This window comes from Myxocyprinus asiaticus, chromosome 24 (assembly GCF_019703515.2).
Source record: "Myxocyprinus asiaticus isolate MX2 ecotype Aquarium Trade chromosome 24, UBuf_Myxa_2, whole genome shotgun sequence".
NCBI lineage: Eukaryota > Metazoa > Chordata > Actinopteri > Cypriniformes > Catostomidae > Myxocyprinus > Myxocyprinus asiaticus.
In genome coordinates, this window is record NC_059367.1 from 28,790,202 (window position 1) to 28,810,922 (window position 20,721).

The following is a 20,721-nucleotide window of genomic DNA, read 5'->3' on the forward strand; positions in this document are numbered from 1 at the left end:
GTAAAGATCAATTTGCAAAAATGTATAGTAACAGGATTCTACGAGACAAGGTTACAAATTGTTGGCAGAAGTAAACATCTGATCTGAAAAAAAAAAATAAAATCCTTGTTGTTAAGCCCTGGTGCTGCATTGATAATTTACTTCTGTACATACAGAATGTGTGGTTGGGTTTGTTTTTTTTAAATATTCACTTACAATATTTCAATAGGATCATATCAGAATGGCAGCCACTTGAAACTGGAAACCTTTTCAATCACTGAGAGCTTGTGCTGAAGCCAAACATCTGGTTCAACCTCCTGCTAGTATTCACATTACCTGACTAACAGCAGCGAACAAGATTATGGAGTTTTAGTGTGTGTGTGTGTGTGTGTGTGTGTGTGTGTGTGTGTGTGTGTGTGTGTGTGTTCGTGTGTGTGTTCCTAGGACAGAGGTGTTCTTCTCCATTTTAAAACAGTTTAAAAGATCCCCTTGTGTGTTTTCATGGCTGTTTGTACAATTGGGGCAGGTGTTAAGGTGTTGTATGAAACCCAAGCCATTTTGTTCACTGAGTTAGTGGACACACAAATATGCGCAAACAAACACACTGATAAGCCCCTGTTTGCTTGCCAGAGTAGTAAAAATGTCCCCCAGTAATGTGTAAAGAGCATGATGGTGGTATAATGTTGTTTTGTTCTTAGTGGCCACCTGCTAAAGTGAGGCCTTACAGGAAACCTGCACTGTTGACAAGAAAAAGACTCTCTCCGCCAACAAAGAACTCACAGTGTAAACACACACGCACGTGCGCGCGCACACACACACACACACACACACACACACACACACACTTTTCAAGCAAACATTTCACAAAAATAAGTTTATCAGGTTTTAAATGATAACACGGTGTATATGTATATATATATATATATATATATATATATAAAATATACATTTATATATATATAAATATACATATATATACAGGTGCATCTCAATAAATTAGAATGTCGTGGAAAAGTTCATTTATTTCAGTAATTCAACTCAAATTGTGAAACTCGTGTATTATATAGGTCAAAATCAAATCAAAAATGTTTTACTTTCTGGTTTCTGATACTTTCTGGTTATTACACATAAGCGAAACATGTCCATAGTTGTGATGTGATGAGTTTCTCTGCTAGGACAACTGTGTGAATTTTTTTTGCAGATGCCAATTAGGTTTTATATTTTTATTGTTTTATTCTTAGGCTTAAGTGCCTCAATTCTTCCACTGTAGATATGTATTTGTTTTATTTTATTTCTGTTATTTATTTTTTATTTTTTTCAGAAACCGAGGAATGCAGTGTTTCCATTGCATATATCTCCCCAGCATGTGGAAGCATACCGACTGCTAGAGGACAGGAAAGACAAATTCTCACCCAAGACCTCCACCCTCTACCTGCTCCGACAGCAGCACAAACGACTGGTCAGTCTGCATGCATCTGTGCTTTTATTTTAACTGTTTAGTAGACATGACAAAGTTGTTGCTTTAGTTTTGATGTTTAATGGTTTAGTTTTAGAAAAGTAAAGCAAAGCTGGTCACCAGCATATGATATGTTTTGAATGCTGATCCACAACATGGTATGCTTGTGTACCAACAAGGCTATCTGAATAGTTTCACCAGCAAGTCGTCTTTGCCTTAACAGCATTACCAGAAAAAATTTATTGGTCCACCAGCTTCAGAAGTTAGATTTTGCTGGTGAGCAACATGGATATGCAGGTCTACCAGCTAGACCTGCACCAAACCAGCATTAACCAGCCTAGACAAGCATTGGCTGGTTGAGCAGGTCTTTGCAGCAGGGGTGGTCTGTTCCATGCATACAGGTTGCAGTTATTCAGACATTTGGTGTGTATGAGCTTCAGCCTAAAGTAATGTTTTATTACATTTATTTGAACACACTCTCATGCATACACATCCACACACATAATCATTCTCACACATCTCCCAGTGGAGACAGTGTGGAAGTCTTCAGGCTTCTCCTTGATGTGTGGACAAAATGTAAATGAATTCTATTAATTACACACACGCACACATATGTTTACTTAGCGATCTAAATAGGGACATACAAAAGACTTCTATTTTTTTATATACACCTGATTACAATTACTATAGACTTACCCTAACCCACACCCTAACCCCAACAGAAAATATTTTTTCTTTATATATATATATATATATATAAAGGAAATCAGCCAAGACCTCAGAAAAAAAATTGTGGACCTCCACAAGTCTGGTTCATCCTTGGGAACAATTTTCAAATGCCTGAAGGTACCACGTTCATCTGTACAAACAATAGTACACAAGTATGAACACCATGGGACCATGCAGCCATCATACCACTCAGGAAGGAGACGCATTCTGTCTCCTAGAGATGAACTTAGTTTGGTGCAAAAAGTGCAAATCAATCCCAGAACAACAGCAATGGACCTTGTGAAGATGCTGGAGGAAACAGGTAGACAAGTATCTATATCCACAGTAAAACGAGTCCTATATCGACGTAACGTGATAGGCTGCTCAGCAAGAAAGAAGCCACTGCTCCAAAACCATAAAAAAAGCCAAATTACAGTTTGCAAGTGCACATGGGGACAAAGATATTACTTTTTGGAGAAATGTCCTCTGGTCTGATGAAACAAAAATTGTACTGTTTGGCCATAATGACCATTGTTATGTTTGGAGGAAAAAGGGTGAGGCTTGTAAGCCAAAGAACACCATCCCAACCGTGAAGCATGGGGGTGGCAGGATCATGTTGTGGGGGTGCTAGTCAATTTCAGCACTTTTAAAATCTGCAATTAATCGCGATTAACTACTATTCATTTAATTACATTTAATTTAATTCTATTTATTTATTTATTTATTATTATTAAACTTTTTTTGTACATCTAGTTATACTTTTTAGAGCTTGTTTATAAAGAATATTTATAACTTATTTTGGGTTACCCCCAAATTTGTGCCCTGAGGACCTGTTACCTTTAAAGGTACATTTATATGTTTTGTTGCTCAGTGAACAAAATGTTCCTGCACAGTACCTTTTTTTTCTGACAGTGTGAACATCCCCTGTCCCTTGCTTTTTTTGTTTAAAAATTATAATAAATACAAATATGTTGGCTAAATTTGGAGTGTAGTACTCCCCAACACATTTTACCGTGTTTAGATCTGTTCTGCTGAATTCCGTTGATTTCTCTGCAAAATCAGTGCAGAAATTTTGAAAAAAGTCTGGTGTGTGGATGTGGCCTGAAAAAAAACTTTATTTCCTATTATCTCAAACAGTGAAATATGTTTAGTAATGACTGATTCTCATGGCAATTATGCCAATCTTGTTTTGTATTTATGGTTTTTGAGAACAGTGTATCATGTCTGTTCTCAGAATTACTCATCATCATGTGATCAGTCGTGTTCTATGTATGTTGATATATGCAGGTGGCATGTTCAGTGGAAGAGCTCTGATATGCCTTTACATTAACATTAGATCTGTACACCTCTCTCTCCCTCTATTTCACTTTCTTTCTTTGTTTCCCTCATGTTGTCAGCATTATTTCTGTCTCCATGTACACACAGAGCTGCAGCCCCTCTCACCTGTTAGTTGCTAGGAAACAGCATTTTTATAAAAGCAGTCCATTATCTTCTCATTTATCCCTTTTTGATGTGTCTCTTTTTTCACTGCTCAATAACTGGAAACAAGAATGTAGAAGTGGTGCATCTGTTTAATATGTGCGTGTGATGAGAGAGAGAGAGAGAGAGAGAGAGAGAGGCAGCAAGTGACTGTTTGGCAACACTGTTTTGTGCTATCGCTCATGTGTGATAAAACAATTAGGTGTAATGGAAAACCATCAGCGCAGAATGACATTCTGATAATATATGTGTGTGTCATTAACAAAGTAAGCAGTAAGGTGTGTATAGATTTTCCAAATATGAAAAAGAGTTTGTTTGCTTTCAAAAACATTTTCAACATGAGAATATGCCATACTTCAACATTTATAACCACAAGACATTTTTGGTCCATTAATGAACCTTTTTTTTTTTTTTTTTTTTTTTTACTAGATAAGTTGGTTTTACTGGACTATATTTGTTTTGACATTTAAACAAATTTGCACCTCAAAAGTATAGCAAAAAAGTACACCCACCCACGCACACACACACACTAGGGTGACCAGACGTTCACATAAGATCAGTATAGTCATGATTTGATGAGCCATTCTTGACTGAGTTACAGTCGTGGTGCCATTTGTCCTGACAATTAGTGTAAGGTTTAGTTTGATTGCCATAAATAAACGTTTAACCTGACATTGCTGTCATTTATGTTTTTTTATTGTGAGAAACCAGCAGCAGGGTCATGTGTAGCCTTAAAGGGAAATTAGCCTCAGTCATCATGTTTTTTCCATACAATGAAAGTGAATGGTGATCGAGGCTTACATTCTGCCTAACATCTCCTTTTTGTCCCGTGGAAGATTGAAAGTCATACGGGTTTGGAACAATATGAGGGTGAGTAAATAATGACAGAGTTTTCATTGTGGGTGAACTATTCTTTTAGCTTAGATCTAAATAGATTATTAAAAATAAAAATATTCACTTTTGGAAATCTGACAAACCATTTCCTTTGCCAGTCATCTTAAAAACATTAAAAGGAGAAATCTTAAAGGGGTCATGAAATGCTTTTTTTTTATAGTTTCATTATCTTCCCTGAGGTCCACTGATAATGTTAGTTTTTTTGCATTAAAACAGTCATAATTTAGTAATATATGATAATTTTGCACGCTGTCTCTGGCCCTCTGTCTGAAATGCTCGGTTTTGGCCCAAGTGCCTCCTTAAAACTTCAAAGTAAACGCCCACTGTTATGATTGGCTAACATTGTGCAGCCCTTCGAATAGAGACATTTTTTAAACTCAGTCGGAGGAAGATGAATAAGCACCAAAACATTATAAAACTAAATTTCAGGGTTTACACATAACACACATCCAACACATTGCATCCAAATATATTAAACTGTTCATCTCAAGCGCATCTGTTAACACTCACACCCTGTCTACAAACAGTCATGACATATGAAATATACATGAATGAAATGGTTTACTTACGGTTTTTGCGATTGCGTCCAAATGTTTTAACTGCCCCATCCTTCAATAATAGTTCCTTTGCAAAGCTTGAATCGTATTATGATTGGTATGATATGAGCCGAACATTCAATCCACTCTATACACTGAAGACACATACACATCCATTTTCCAGTATCATTCCATCATGTTTTCATACACCAACCACTAAAAATAGCACAGATCGGTGAAAGAACGCTTCCATGAAGAAGAGGTAGCAGCTGAATGAAAGAGAATTGCTTTTCCCTTTCAGAGTTGTAACTTGACATTGCGTCTTTTAAAAGAGGCACGAGATGTCTATCAAGCGGTGAAAGATATCTGTCTAGTGCATAAATATATTCAAAAATAATCCGAAATAGTCCAGATGGGTCCCCTTTGGTGTTATGTTTGGAGTAGTTTGCCACAGAAGGCCTGCTCTTTTGGCTTGATACTGTTTTATTTATCCCTGGAGGGAAATTGAGGCGTTACAGTAGCAGAGACATATATACCACAAAACAGAACAATAGCAATACAGTAAATACAACATAATACAATAATAAATAAATAAATATATATATATATATATATATAAACGTATATGTCTATATATCAAGGAAAATGTGATTCTCCATTTCCTGACCCCTTTAAAGGAACATTCCGTGTTCAATTCAAGTTAAGCTCAATCGACAGCATTTGTGGCATAATGTTGATTACAACAAAAAATTATTTAGACTTGTCCCTCCTTTTCTTTAAAAAAAAAAAAGGAAAAGTCTGGGAAACAGTGAGGCATATTTGTGGTAATCAACATTATTCCACAAATGCTGTCGATTGAGCTTAACTTGTATTGAACTCTGAATATTCCGTTAAGCAAAAATGTTTGGACTTAAAGTTTAATTTTGACTGGTTGTAATGAATGAAATGAATGTTGCGTTTATATGAATGAATGTTACATTTATATATTGCTTTTTTGGACACTACACTCAAAGCGCTTTACACAGTGAACAGGGGACTCTCCTCAACCTCCACAAAGTGTGCAGCATCCTCCTGGATGATGCGACGGCAGCCATAGTGTGCTAGTACGCTCAAAATGATCATTCTAATGTGTCCAAAGATCAGATGTATCCTCCTTTCATTCTTTTTTTCAGGTTGTTGTAAATTAAAACAAAAACCATAACTTCACACCAGGCTGGATTTGAACTCCGTTCTCCCACATATTAGCAAAACTTGTCTTAGCATGAGCACTGCCCATCAGGCAACTTCTCCGATGTGTCCTAATATATTATCATGGTCATCTGGTCACCAACACACACGTGCACAAACACACTCTGGTTCATAGGATTGCTAATGAAATTAGAACAGCACGATGACCACACTACAAGCCTTCCATAGACTTCTAATTAAATTATTCCTCTTATTAACGCACAGAAGGAGCCAGTCCGGCCAGACCACTTCCTCTTTCTTTGCCTTTTTATTTTCATTCTGAACCATATATCTGTTGAGACATGCTACACAGGATCCATTGAATCAGGTTCTTGTGAAGCCCATTAAAAAGGGGCAAATTCAACCCAATTTTGCTGTTTGACAGCAGTACTTTGTCCCTCAAGTAATATACCACTGTTGTCAAAGCAATGCTTTAAACTGGTTCTAATGGGTTTGTGAGTATCTCTTCACCAGTATCCTCTATACACATGAACTCACAGCTCCTCACACACACTAACACACGCACACTTCACACAGATATATCTCTTATTACAATCAACAATGAAAAAGTGTGATATAGTGCCTGGAGTTACACATACATACCAAAATAAATGCTAATTTTTGGTGAAGTAAGAGTGATTATTTAGCTATTTATAGCAAACAGCGCAGGACATTTTGTAAGTCTTAGCATCATATATTATCCAGTCTTTTTGTGTTCCATCTCAGACAAATGGTCACAAAAACAGGGAGACCCATTATGATTTTGGTGCCTTAATGCCAGAAACCATGCCAGAGTTACTAGAAAAGGGTATTTTGGAAGTGAAATTAATGAAAAACAAAAAAGACTTTTGCCTTCCTAGTTAAATTTTAATGGTACATTTTCCACTTAACCCTCCTATGGGATTCATAAATGTGCCATAACTTTTGTTTTTGTTTTTTTGATGATGATACCATTTCTTCTTCCCTGAAGTAATAACAATAAAACAATGCCCTTCTTTTGGGATTTTCTGCTATTTTGATCTTATTTACATCTAAATTTCTCAATTTTACCATTAATTTGCATATGCGAATAAGCAAATTTATGAAACTTTAGTACAGTAAAAACCAACACTTCTTTAAGTTGAAACATGAAGAAAAAATTTGAATGTGACATATATTGGAGGCAGATTGCTGCCATCTGGTCAACAAAATATAAATAACATGACTTAAAAATCACGTGACAGTATCCTGTAGGTGATTGCAGGGTCTCCTGAGAAGTAAAGCGTTTCGCCATTGTGCTGCTACAGAATTAACTGTGAGTAGGGCTGGGAATCCATTCCAAAAAGAATCGATTCCTCGATTCTGAGGCTTAGGAATCGAGAATCGACTCGAAACGTTGGAATTGACTCCAAAGCTGGAGTCGATTCCTTAAGGGGGAAACCAGTTGATTTTTTCGGACTGTGTTTATTTCCTCGACCACTGAACTACTATACATTTTAGAAGCCTAACACAAATCAGTTTACAAAATGATTATAAAACGACTGCATCTTAACAATCATCAATCTGACTCTAAGTCAAATCCACTCCGTTTGTTCATCTGTATGATGTAATCACACAAGCCCTTCAACACATCTTATTTCCAGACCTGGATAGTCTGCCGGTATTTACTTTGGATTAAACTAATAATCAAGTAACATGCCAAATTTGTGACTGTAATTTGGCATACAAGAATAACTTCCCCAATGTTACAACACAAGTCTGCAACAAGGAGATGGCAGAGTTGAGTCAGCTTCCCAGTTCACATAAATAAATCTGTATGTTAAAGTTTAAATGATCAATGTGCTGCACTTATTAAAGTGAGAATCTAACGCTTCTCTACTTGTTCTCAACATTTTTACAGTGTTTTAAAAACTTTTGCATATAGTTATTTTTTAATTAGCCTACATTTTACACAATTTTACATTCAAATTATATAAAAAATAATAATAATTAATAATTAAAAAACTAAGATTTTAAAAACTACTCAAACTTCCATCAAATTTATCAAATGGGATTGAAGCATCACGCTTTGGTATGTGCATATAGGCCCTGATTTAATTTTAGAATGGACCTATTAATAGTCAGTGTCATTCATGCTATTATAAACAGTGCAAATAACACTTTGTAGTGAGCTGTTTATTATGAGATTTAACTTTCCCTCCCGGTTTTTATTTTTTTCGGAATCGAAAAAGAATCGAATAAATGAGTCTTGAATCGATTCCAATGATTCCAAAACTAGGAATTTTCTGAATTCAAATTTCTGGAATCGAACAGCCCTAACTGTGAGCAAGGCTTGATGAGGCACATTTATAACTATAAGCTCTGGGAAAATGTCTTTGTTTCCATAACAGAAAGATGCAGTGTTTTGTCTGGAAGGTAAGGCACCTGCATCTAAGCGTAAACTTTCCCACACTGGAAAAGGTATACTTACATACATTGGGGTCACTCAAAATTTGTTCTTTGATCTTTGTTTTTTGTGTGCATGAGTGTGTGTTCTGTGTTCTCCCTTTTGGCTGTGTTAGTCTTACCCATTTACTTCTATGTGTGTGTGTGTGTGTTATGTTGTGTGTTCTGCCTCCTGGCTGTTTTAGGCCATGTCTGTATTAATCCAGATTCATTTGAAAACAGCGTTTTCTAAACACTCTCCGTCCACACTGCCATTTTCAAGTATTTTTCAAAAGTTGTGTGTCCATAATAAAATGTATGAAAATGCTTAAATCCCTTTACAGCGCATGCAAAAATCTTCGTTGCATGTACGGGCTGAAATGCAACTGTTCTCGTGTTCCGTCGCCAAGTAAACTTCCGAGTAAACTTCCCATCACATTTAAAGCAATGTGAAGGTTGCACAAAATATCATTTATCTTAGTAAAATGTATCCACTTGGGAGAGCATTTTCAAAAAGCTCAGTTTCCGCTGACAAAAACGCTGTCTCAGTGTGGACGGAAGGCCAAAATGTAGAGAAAAAGATTTTAAAATGAAAATGAACGTATTAGTGTGGACATTAGCCTTAGTCTCACCCATTTATTTCTGTGTGTATGTGTGTGTGTGTGCGTGCGCGTGCGTGTGCGTGTGTACATGTTCTGCATTGTGGGTGTGTTATTGTCTCACCCCCTCATTTCTGAGTGTGTGTGTGTTAATTAGTGTGGCCGATTTATTGGTTTTATTTAACAAATAAAAAAATGCCCTGTCTTATAGTCTCACCCTTTAATTTCTGTGTGTGTTTTTTCTGCATTGTGGCTGATTTATTGATTTATTGTATTTGACAGATAAAAAATAAAAATAAATATATTGCTCTGTGTTATGGTCTTTCCCATATTTCACAATAGTCAGTCAGTCAGTTTTTTTTTTTTAACAATCTTTTTTACAAAGATTGGGCAAGACTTATCGAGTCACGCCCAATTTTTTTTGTATATCAGAAAAAAAGTGGAGAAAAAGTCTTGTTCCGCTGTAAGGAAACCATTTTCAATAAATCAGCAAAAGTGATTCTGGTCAAATATGACAGAAGACCAATTTAGGGTTAAAGGGATATTTCACCCAAATAATTCTGTCATTATTTGCTCACCCTCATGTGCCAAACCCATGTAACTTTCTTTTTTCGATGGAACATAAAGGGAGTTTTTAAACAGAATGATCATTAACTTTTATTGCATGGAAAAAAGATGCAAAGAAAGTGAATGGTACTGTGGCTAACATTCTGCCTAAGATCTCTCTTTCTTCCATGAAGAAAATAAGTCATACAAATTTGTAACAAAATGAAAGTGAGTAAATGATGACATCATTTCAATTTTGGGGTAAACTATCCCTTCAAGTAGAAGTTGTAAGAAGATGTTTGAGTATTTCTTTAGTAGGCCATAGGGGTGTTCGATTTCAAGTTTTTTGGACTCGACTCCGATTCCCGACTCCAGCCGTTGGAGTCAATGGAATCAACTCTTCGACTCCATTTATTTTCAATCAGGATAGTTTCTAATCATTCTTTCATTCTTAGTTTGGCATTTAAGCCATGCATTATGTTACAATTCCAACAAAATGGTCAAAACACAGCAAAAAGTCCAACTGATTTTTGGCAAGTGTTGATTTTTGACTCCTTATGCATGCCTACAGACACATAGAATCATTATCGGTTTTATCAGGGTTTCTTTAGAATAAGCTATTAGCGGGGTTTAGCCCATTGTCATATTGTACTACAGGATTACTCTGTTACCTGAGAAATAAAGGACCATGGCGCAGAGACTGCCAGTCACTTAGCAAAGGGAGCTCCCACCAGTCAGTGTGATCTGTGCCAGGTGACACATTTTCATTTGTGGCTTATTAAAAAAGATAAAAGTAACATGAGGCAGCAGAGTGACGGATTTGGACAAAGTGGATTCCGTGAAATCTCCCTCTCTCACTTTCCTTCTTCTTCTTCTGAGCATTTCCCATTAGATGGGTTGAAAAAGAGAGGAGCTGAAGACACAGGAGAAATCAACGGAGTTGAAATCTCTTCCGTCTCTGCCAACTTTCACAATCGCTTTTCCTCCAACTGTGAGAGAATTCATTAAAATTTCACTCAGCCTGCAGGCTCTCTCTCTTTCTTTTTAAATCTCTCTCTCTCTCTCTCTCTCTCTCTCTCTCTCTCTCTCTCTCTTTACCTTTTCAGTCTCTGAATGAATGGAGTTTTGAATAATGTAACCAGTTTTAACAAGATCATAAAAACCTCTATCTAACATTCATAAGCTGGTTAGCTGAGGTAGAAATCTTAAAGACTGTACACACGCACACCTCGTTTTTCTCATACTCAGACGTACATGCAGTCGGGCACGTGCACAGTGATGCAACTCAGAAAGTGCCTCTCTTCCAGCTGCACACACACACATACTGAAGTTCCGCAGAGGATGAAAGAGTGACGCAGGAGCTGGAGAGATGAGAGAGGCATGCCTGAAGGAGGAGGATGAGAGACACAGAGTTAAATCAAAGAAGCAGTGATGTAAGAAAAGCCCCCATAGGTCTCTCTTATGTCTGTCTGCTGAGAAAACAGCATCGGTTCTCTGGCTCTCCACAGACTAGGGCTATCAATGTCATTCTTACGTTTCCTGCTGAAAAGACCAGCTTAAACCAACATTAATTTCCAGTGGCCCCCCTAAATTGGAGTGGTAGAATGGTAAGAGTGGTGTTCTCATTTTCCATCCCACTGAGAGTTCAGTGACCCCATATCGTAATAAATAGCCAATCAAATTATATTTATACAAAACATCAATGCATTATGTCTGCGTAATAATATTTAGCGGGGTAAGTTTAATTTAAATTTAATATTTAATAATTTTCGCTTGTGGTTCATTAGAGATCATCTGAAAGTCCACACACTGTGCTAAAACATCACTGCCGTCCAAGTGGTCAATGCAACTGTCTTACATGTTCTGTCTTAAACACTTATTTAAAAAAAAAACATTTACACATTCTAAAGATTGTGAATTGTATGCATAACTTGCACATTAATTGAATTAATTAATGAATGAATACTTGGAGATCTCTGACGTTTTAGTGCTTTGCTAAAGCCCTTACAAGTGCTAGTTAATGAAAGCCCATCAGAGCATTTTTAGGCATAATTCTCCAGCTACAATAAGCATTCACCATTTGAGCTCAATGTTTTATGCCTGTATTATATAGTCAAATATACTTTAACCTAATTGTGCTAATGATATCGTTGTAAAATTGTTGGCTCCAGAGAGCTCGGGTAGGAGAAACCACATGTCAAACGAATAATGAGCCAATAACTTCTGGAGATAAGGTAGAAGTTCTGCGTTAGTTTCGTATCTTTGGACCTGCTGTTTGAGTTCTACTTAATGTGGATCATACATGCTGGTGTAAATGATAGTGTTTGTTAAGTTAGTTTTGTAGTGCAATTTCCCATGTTATTATCACGAAACCTGATCTGAATCTGATTTTCTGCCTTATTGAATGCACCTGAGCCCAATTCGTTAGAGATTGGTCTTACTTGGCTCTTACCTCATTAAAATATTACATATAAAATATTTTTTGTATGTGTATCTGTTGGGTTTTCATTTCGGGTACAATATACGGTACACACTTATGTTATTTATAATTAGGTATTTTTTTTAAATGTTTAATTTAATGTTTTGCACTGTACAATGCAGAAACAAGACAAATGTAGTGCAATCAATTTGGCAAAACAAACAATGAAGCAACTATGATGAAACAGCACGCAGAAACAGATGTAAAGAAACAGGTATGAAGAAACAGCAGCTAGCATTATACAGGGCCACACCGCACCTGCAGTTATTATGAATAAATAGACTTAAAAACATAAAATTGGAACCCTTATAAACCACCCAAATAAATGCCTTACTTTCAGTGAGAAAGGCTCTTATACACTAAGCTCACCAAACCAATGCACTTCAACCTAATAATATATACAGATTAATATTGGTGCTGTTGGGTACAGGCGCAAGAATAAAGTTTATAGTAGAAGATAACAAACACAATGTCCTCTTTATGAACACCATTTATCAATCAAATACTTAATGTGTGGTGCACCAGTCACAAGGGAGAGGCACACATGTGCCCAGTAATGGAGAATTGAACTTAATATTAGCAACAGCATTCTTTAATAAGAGGTGCACACCAAGCTCAATAAGGAATGTGCATAGACACTGACAGACATAATAATGATTTAAAAAAAAAAAACACATTAAAGCGATCTGTGGAGATGAGGGCGTGGTTGAGTGCCTGTCTGGGGAGAGAGTAAGCGGTAAGGACATCCACCTGAGATGAATTGTTACTAATTTCTGTTTCTATGTGCACAGTGAGATTTGGGGGAGATAAACGATGGCCCAGTCCACAAAGAGTAGCTTTTACCTGTGTGAAAGCCCATTGGCATGGCTCCATTTACTGGACCGGGTCTGGAGCTCCCTTTTTAGTGAGATCAGTCAGCGGGCTGGTGACGTCCGAATAATTAGGCACAAACCTTCGATAATAGCCAACCAGCCCCAAGAACTGTCTTACCTCCTTTTTGGTCTTAGGACTCAGGCAGGTCACAATCACTGCGGTTTTATCAATTTGGGGTCGCATCTGCCCATGCCCCAAGTGGAATTCCAGATACCATACACACTGCGCACTTCTTCGGGTTTGCCTTGATTCCCGCTCGTCGCAGTGACCTCAGAACAGCCCCCAGATGCTGCATGTGTCGCTGCCATTCATTACTGTAAATAATGATATCATCCAAATAAGCAACGGGATACACAGCATGCGGTCTGAGGACTCGGTCCATAAGATGTTGAAATGTAACTGGGGCCCCAAACAAACTGAACGGAAGGGTCACAAATTGGTGTAATCCAAACGGAGTGGAGAAGGCCATTTTCTCACAAGACATCAACGTTAAGGGGATCTGCAAATAACCCTTTGTTCAGTCCAGTGTCGAGTAAAAGTGAACCATGCCCAACTGATCGAGCAGTTCGTCCTGGGTATTTGGTATGTCCCAGCTCGATCGGGGGCGGCTCGTGGAGTATCAGGGACCCGGATCAACGTCCCCACCTCCATTACTGTTCACGGACGTGAACCGGCTTCCCGCAACTCCAACAGACCAGCCTGAACCTCACGCCCACACTGGGGGCAGCAGATTCCCCAAGAGGAAGAATGGGTAGAGCCGAGGGAGAGAGAGACAGAAGGGTTAATACTTGTTCCACCATTTCCGGGAGAACGGGATAGGTCAGAAAGAAGGAGGGGAAGGGGTGGGGCAGGGGGAGGGATCACAGAGAGAGAGAGAGCGGGGCCATCTTTTATCCCCCCCGAATCTCACTGTGTACATAGAAACACTAATTAGTAACAATTCATCTCATGTGGATGTCCTTACCGCTTTCTCCCCAGATGGGTACTTGACCAATCCCTCACCTCCACACCATCTTATTGGTCACTTATAATTACGTTGCATGCAACTTTTTTAAACTCATAGTAATTGAGATAGATATACTGTATGCATTTAAAAATTCACTTGTTACACTGGACCATTTAAAGTGAACTTGTGAATTAAAACATTTGCTTAAAAATTCTTAAAAGAATCTTCAAGGAAATGGTAACCATTTACAAGACCCGTACATGCTAATTATAGCCTACTGATTAAATTCTATCTTAAAATCTTGATGTAGCCTATCATTCATTTTACCCAAGAATTTGACTGCATTAGTCATTCTAAAGAACAGGCAACATGGCTTAAAGTTTGTGGGTAAAACCAGAATGTTAGGGTGTATTGACTAATTGAAGCATTTGTCATGAGCCTGTTTGTTTATATATTTTAACATTTAAATGTTACTCAATTGTTTTTAGTTTTGGTTATCTTTAAAAAAAATGTCCGCAAATATTAAGAAGGCAAATTATGTTTTATATGTGTACAGGGGACATTTAAGGTGTAATACAGTTGCCCTCCTTCAAGCACACCCGGCCCCACCCTGGCCCCCCCAGACAAAATGGTCTAGAACCACCCCTGACAAGAAGACCGATACTACTCACCAGCAAAACGTAGTTGAGCGATTTTAGACCAATGAGAGTTTGCAGTGGGCGGAGCTAGTAACACAGCAGAAATATAAAGCAAGAAATCGACAGAATGTCCTGTCACTCGACCCTTGTTGCAGCCACGGCTGGTTAGGACACTAATATGCTAATATGCACCTATACTTGGCTGCAGCACAAATTTAATACTATCTGTATTGTATAGTATGGAAGACTAGGATTAGTGCGTCCCAAATCATAGTACGTTGCAAATAGCATGCCAAAGGTACCTGCAAGGTATACTATAACCAACTGTTTTTTTAAAGTATGAAGCCATGCATGGTTTATGGGCTTGCACTATATATAAAAAAAATGGTATTACCAATTTGTTTTGACATGGTACCATGGTAATATCAAGTGTTTTGTGCATTTACTCTGGCTTTACCATGGTATTCTTTGAGGTATGAAAGTATTCATAGGCTAATGCTATTATGTTTATTTCTATTAAAATATTCATATGCTAATGCTGTTATGTTTCTATTGTAGTAGTCTAATTATTATTCAGTTACCATTGTGCAAAAATGCATAAATAAAACCATGATTACATACAGTGTCTGTTCAGTCTATATTGGTCGATCTCTACAGTAATACCATGCTATTGCCAATGTACTTTTTGTATACACAGTATTTATGCAGCGCTATTACTTACAGACAGGTCAGCCATTACTTTGTCATCAAGTCTACTTTCTCATCTTAGACTCCCTCACACAACAGCAGACAGAGGGCAATACTTTACTCATTAATCTTACATAATTCAATAATAGAATGTTGCCAGATGACACACATACACCTTAAAATGAAGTATGATCTTATAGAAGCTTTATAAGGTGTAGTATTTCAGTAGTGTGTACGTAGTATGTGTCTTGATTCAGCGATACAGAGATTTGTGGGTAGGTGGACTTCTTTGTGTGTGTGTGAGTGTGTGTGTGTGTGTCCGGAGGTGTGTACGAGTATGCGTATGTGTGTTTGCATATATCGCTAATTCTTTATTTTTTTCTCACTATATTTGCTTTTGACATTTTAAATTAGGTTAAATTTGGGCTCTCTCTTTTTTTTTTTTTTTTTTTTTTTTTTTTGGACATTCTCTTTCAACACTTTACGCAAATACATGCAAATGCAGAACACCACGCATCCTTCCAGTAGACAGTGTCAGACATCACAGTGAGAATGCAATTCCAAATCTGTAACATCTAATTTTACGCTATCAGAAGGAGGGACATGTTCAATCTCACAGCCCTTAATTAGATCTCTGTTACTGGAGGTGTGTATATTTGCAGAAATATGTGTGTATTCACATACACAGTTCTGTGTGGGTGTGTGTTTGTGCTGGAGAAGTGATGAAGCAAGAGGCATAAAAATCAGTTTGTTTGTGTGTGTGTATGTCAGATTTGTGCATGTTTGTTTACTTTGTGTATGTTGTGCATGAGAAAATTGATCAGTGGAGCATCATATGTTTTCATGTATATTTGGCTCAGGTCTTATTTTAGCACCCTTCTTTAGTTGAAATCATAACTGCTTATATAGTGGTTCTCAACTGGTGGGCTTTGACCCAGAAAGGATTTGCAGGTCTTTTCTGATGCTAAATGCAAATAATAAAATGCAACTCACCATATAATCATGCATACAGTAGTTATAATAGCAAAATAAATGGGCTCAACTATTAATAAATAAATAACTTTTAAAAGAGAGGAGAAAATGCTTTGTTGACATCAAAAGGTGTGCATTCTAACAAATTCTGGTAGTATTTTGGCACAAATTTATCTGTCACTTGGTGATATGGCTATTACTAATACAGTGTTTGGCCCAGTGCTTGTTCCAGGCTCTTCTGGTATTGTTTTTGGATTTATAAAATTTTTTATTTTTCCTATTCAGCTTATGTTGCGTTAATATATGTTCATATTTTTCTGTCTATGAAATTCATGGTAAAATTAATACATTTTACTGTTTTATTTTAAGGACATTTTGGTTTACTTTTATGCTCCAAACAAGTTTGGTATGTGTTGGGTCGCCACTTGATTTGTTATGTAAAATCTGGGTCCTGAAGCAAAGCATTTTGAGAACCAATGCGCTTATTCATCTCACACATTTTAAAGCTGAAGTATGCAGTTTCTACACCACCAAATGGAAATGAAAAAATAAACAGTGACAGCTTTCTAAATATGGCCCTTGTCTTCAGTTGTTCAAACAGTCAGATAGTCCCGCCCTCAACCTAAGCGTCTAAGTGGGTCAGGCAAAACAAACAGAGGAATTTAGTGCCACAGAAACACAGTGCTTACATTTTTTTAGAAAATTAACCCACGAATAGCTTGCTTGTAGTTGTCTCTGCAGATTATGCTGGGATAGAAGAAAGTATTTTAACGCTGAAAAGGTTACTTCAGCTTTAAGGTTCAGCACCACAACGGGTGTTTCTACAGAGACTTGTGTGTATGCATGACATTTTCAGGGGAGGGTTAGGCCACTCGGAATCGTAGCTGGAAGAGAGCCAGTGGGAGAGAGTTTTGACACTTTTACTGGTGAGAGATGAAGCAGGAAGAAGTATAAAAGTGAGAGAGGGGAGGCTGCACATTTGGAGCTGCTACAGTACATGGTTATTTAAGGCCTCCAAGAGTAATACTTGTATTATAATTTAGTGCACCGAAATTGTACAGTGGTCATACTGAAATAACAACACTTTTTGTCAAGAGTGGCCAGTATATTGTGTATGTAAACTATCCTAGTCTCAGTCTAGCCCACAGACCTTTCAATGAACAACCGATGCATATTGCACACAGAAATGGCTAAAGCTGCTTGAAATTAGCCCACCTGATCACTGGAAAGATATTTGAAACAGAATTTATTCACTCTTATTCTTTATAAAAGTTATCAAGAGTTTTGTTTGAGACACTTAGTGGCTAGTAATCAACAAGATATTATAGAGAGCATACATACATACAAAAAAAATAAAATAATGATAATTACTTTAACGTGATTTATGGGCAATATACACTTAGCTCTTCACTTCATTAATAGCTTAAATTTATGTCTTAAGTCTTTTGGAATCCAAGACTTGGAATGGCTTTTTCTTCCACTATGTGAGTTCATCTTTTTTATGGGCTTTAACTGTATTAGAGAACCTGTTATTAAAGAAACAGTAACTGATTAAGTGGAAAAGTGTAAATATCAGATACAAATATCAGCCAAACTGGGGTGCATTTCCCATACAGAGATGTCACTCACTGCTTATCCCCCATAGTACTATGCATCGCTGGAGAAATTAACTAGCTACTGACGACTGTTTCCCGAAACTGTAGTAACAATATCGCACATCCATCGTTCGAACCACGTTGGTCTAACAATATAGAGCTGTCGTTAATGACATTACACAGGGGGTGGAGTGGATAACTTCCGAAAGTATTAAATTATTAAAGCTCACTTACACGTACACCAGAAAGACGTATAATGCAAGAAAGCTGCTGAAGACACGAAAGGGGCGTGTTTACGTGCCGCTTTCTGCAATATGTTGTAGAATTGGCTGCAGTCCATTTTGAAAATGAATTTGTCAATCTGTCCGAGGTAGATTTATTATAACAGCTTTTCTAAGGACGCATCTATGTACATGTGTCAGACAGACAGTCTCACTTTGGTTGTGTTGCATCATACATTTACAGTACATTTACATTTAGTCATTTAGCAGACATTTTATCCAAAGCGACTTTAATTATGTATAAAAAAAAATAAAAATAAAAGTGTAAAAAAAAAGTGTCATAAACATAGTTTTTAGGAGGCTGTGTCAAGTTAAATGTGGTTTGAAACTTATAAAACACATCTTGAGTACCTTGCATTTGGAGTTGTGCTCCGTCCAGCTGTGTTTGAACACAAGAATGCATCCTCATCTTGTGCTGTCTGCAGTCGGTAGGTGTTTGTTGCCTGTACAGCTAGAGTTGCGCTTACTGCCCCCTGCTGAATGATACTCTTAAAAATATTTAGGTGCATTTACAGTACTTCAAGCTTGAATGTTCCTTAAAATTATTTATTATAGTCCAGTGGTATTATAAATTGTGTTTTATTTTTGTAACACTTTTATTTTTTTACATAATTAATTGCACTAAATTAATGTGTTAAACCGGCAGACCTAATTTTTTAAGTCTAGCTTAAGTGTTCAATTAATTTTTTTGAGGACCTTACAGTATAGTCCACTTTGTTCTCTGTGTTTTTGAAATAGTTAAGCACCAGTCTACGGTGTGCTTGGTTCAGCACCATGGCCAGCTCCTTAAAAGAAAGCATGGAAGAATGAGAGTGAATGAGAGAGCCAGATCGAGTGGGCTACATTCCCTTAAACTGTGTCTGTCCTCCGCCAAAGAGGCAACTTGTCAACACTTCATTAAAGCCTCATAAAAAAAGTCTCATAAAAGAGCTGACTAGCTGTTATGTTTTTGCTCAGTGCCTTGTGATGTTGAGAAATGCTACAACAGAACCTTCAGTGAACTCTGCAAGGTGAATACAAGTCTTCTTTATCCATTGGCTGCTTTTTTTTTGTTTTTTTGTTTTTTAACTTTTTATTAGAGATAGACTGATAATCAGGGGTGCATTTCCCAAAACCATCGTTTGCCAAACATGGTAGCAAGTTCTATCGTTGGCAACATAGTTCAACGATTTGGTGTTTCCCAAAACCATAGTTTTAACAAGAATTCGCAAACAGCATAACAAAGTTGTGTGGTTGGAACTATATCTCTTTACCTGTGGTTAGAAGAATAGTTCCTTGTTAGTTTGATGTGTGTAAATAATTTGACTTTGAGGCTTCTATATCTATATTATTATTATTATTATTATTATTATTATTATTATTATTATTATAACCTTTATTTAACCAGGATAACCTCTCTGAGATTACAAATGTATTTTACAGGAGTGTCCTGGCCAAGATGATATAATTCATTCTGTCAACACTTTGACCATGTTACATGCATTTAAGCAAACAACATATTGCTGAAAGCGGCATTCTGAAACATCATGTAAACACGGCCCTTTCGTGTCTTCAGCAGCTTTCTTGCATTAAGCGTCTTTCTGGTTGTAGGGCTTTACTGGTTGTTTAGATCAGTGTTACTATCAGAAATAATTAATGATTATTTCTGTAGTTATTAATTAATATTTAAATTAATCAATTGAATCTAACTCATTAAAACCTCATATGGGACTCTAGTAAATGTAGTGTGCTACATTTAGGAGCAAGTTTGGTTATTAGCAATAATTAATAATGATCAAAGATAATTATTAATTATTAAAATCAATAGAACATTGATGAGAATCAATGTTAGCTTTTTAAAATCCTTTAAATCAACAATTATCAAAGATAATCATTAATTGTTAACATCGATGAAACATTAATTAAAATTAACACTAGCTTATTGATCATTCAAATTCAATCATCAAAGATAATTATCAATTATCAAAAATCAATAGAATATTAATAAGGATTAACATTGATGGGGCACCACCCTGAAATCAGGGACTAATAACCAAATAGTAAAACAGTCTCAATATTAGATTGTTTTCTTAGGAAAATCAACATCCGAAGAATATCGATTTTCGGGAAAAAAAACAATGAATGAAGGTTTGAATCCGAGCACTGACATCCCGTCAGCATGACACAGGGGTATGCAAAACAAACCAAAACACTTCTCTTTGTAATATAAACAAAATTTATTTATGCAGTAATATCAATTAATAATTAATACAATGCAGTCAATAAACTTCCGACTTAAAACTACAAACTAAACAGTGATATGATTAGATATGGAAATAAAAATAATTCTATAACACATAGGGTGTGTGTGTGTGTGTGTGGGTGTGTGGTTAGTACGAGAGAGAGAGAGATGACGGCCCTAAAGCCGATTTCGCGATAGTGGG

The 20,721-nt window shown here is 36.8% G+C and overlaps 1 protein-coding gene across 1 annotated transcript in view; it reads left to right on the plus strand.

Moving 5' to 3' along the window:
• Nucleotides 1-20,721, plus strand: part of LOC127414760 (RIMS-binding protein 2-like) — a 246,122-nt gene that overhangs the window by 57,438 nt on the left and 167,963 nt on the right. Inside the window, exon 3 of the mRNA XM_051653018.1 lies at nt 1,301-1,438. Within this exon, the coding sequence (XP_051508978.1) occupies nt 1,301-1,438 (138 nt within the window). The remainder of the gene's footprint in view (nt 1-1,300; nt 1,439-20,721) is intronic.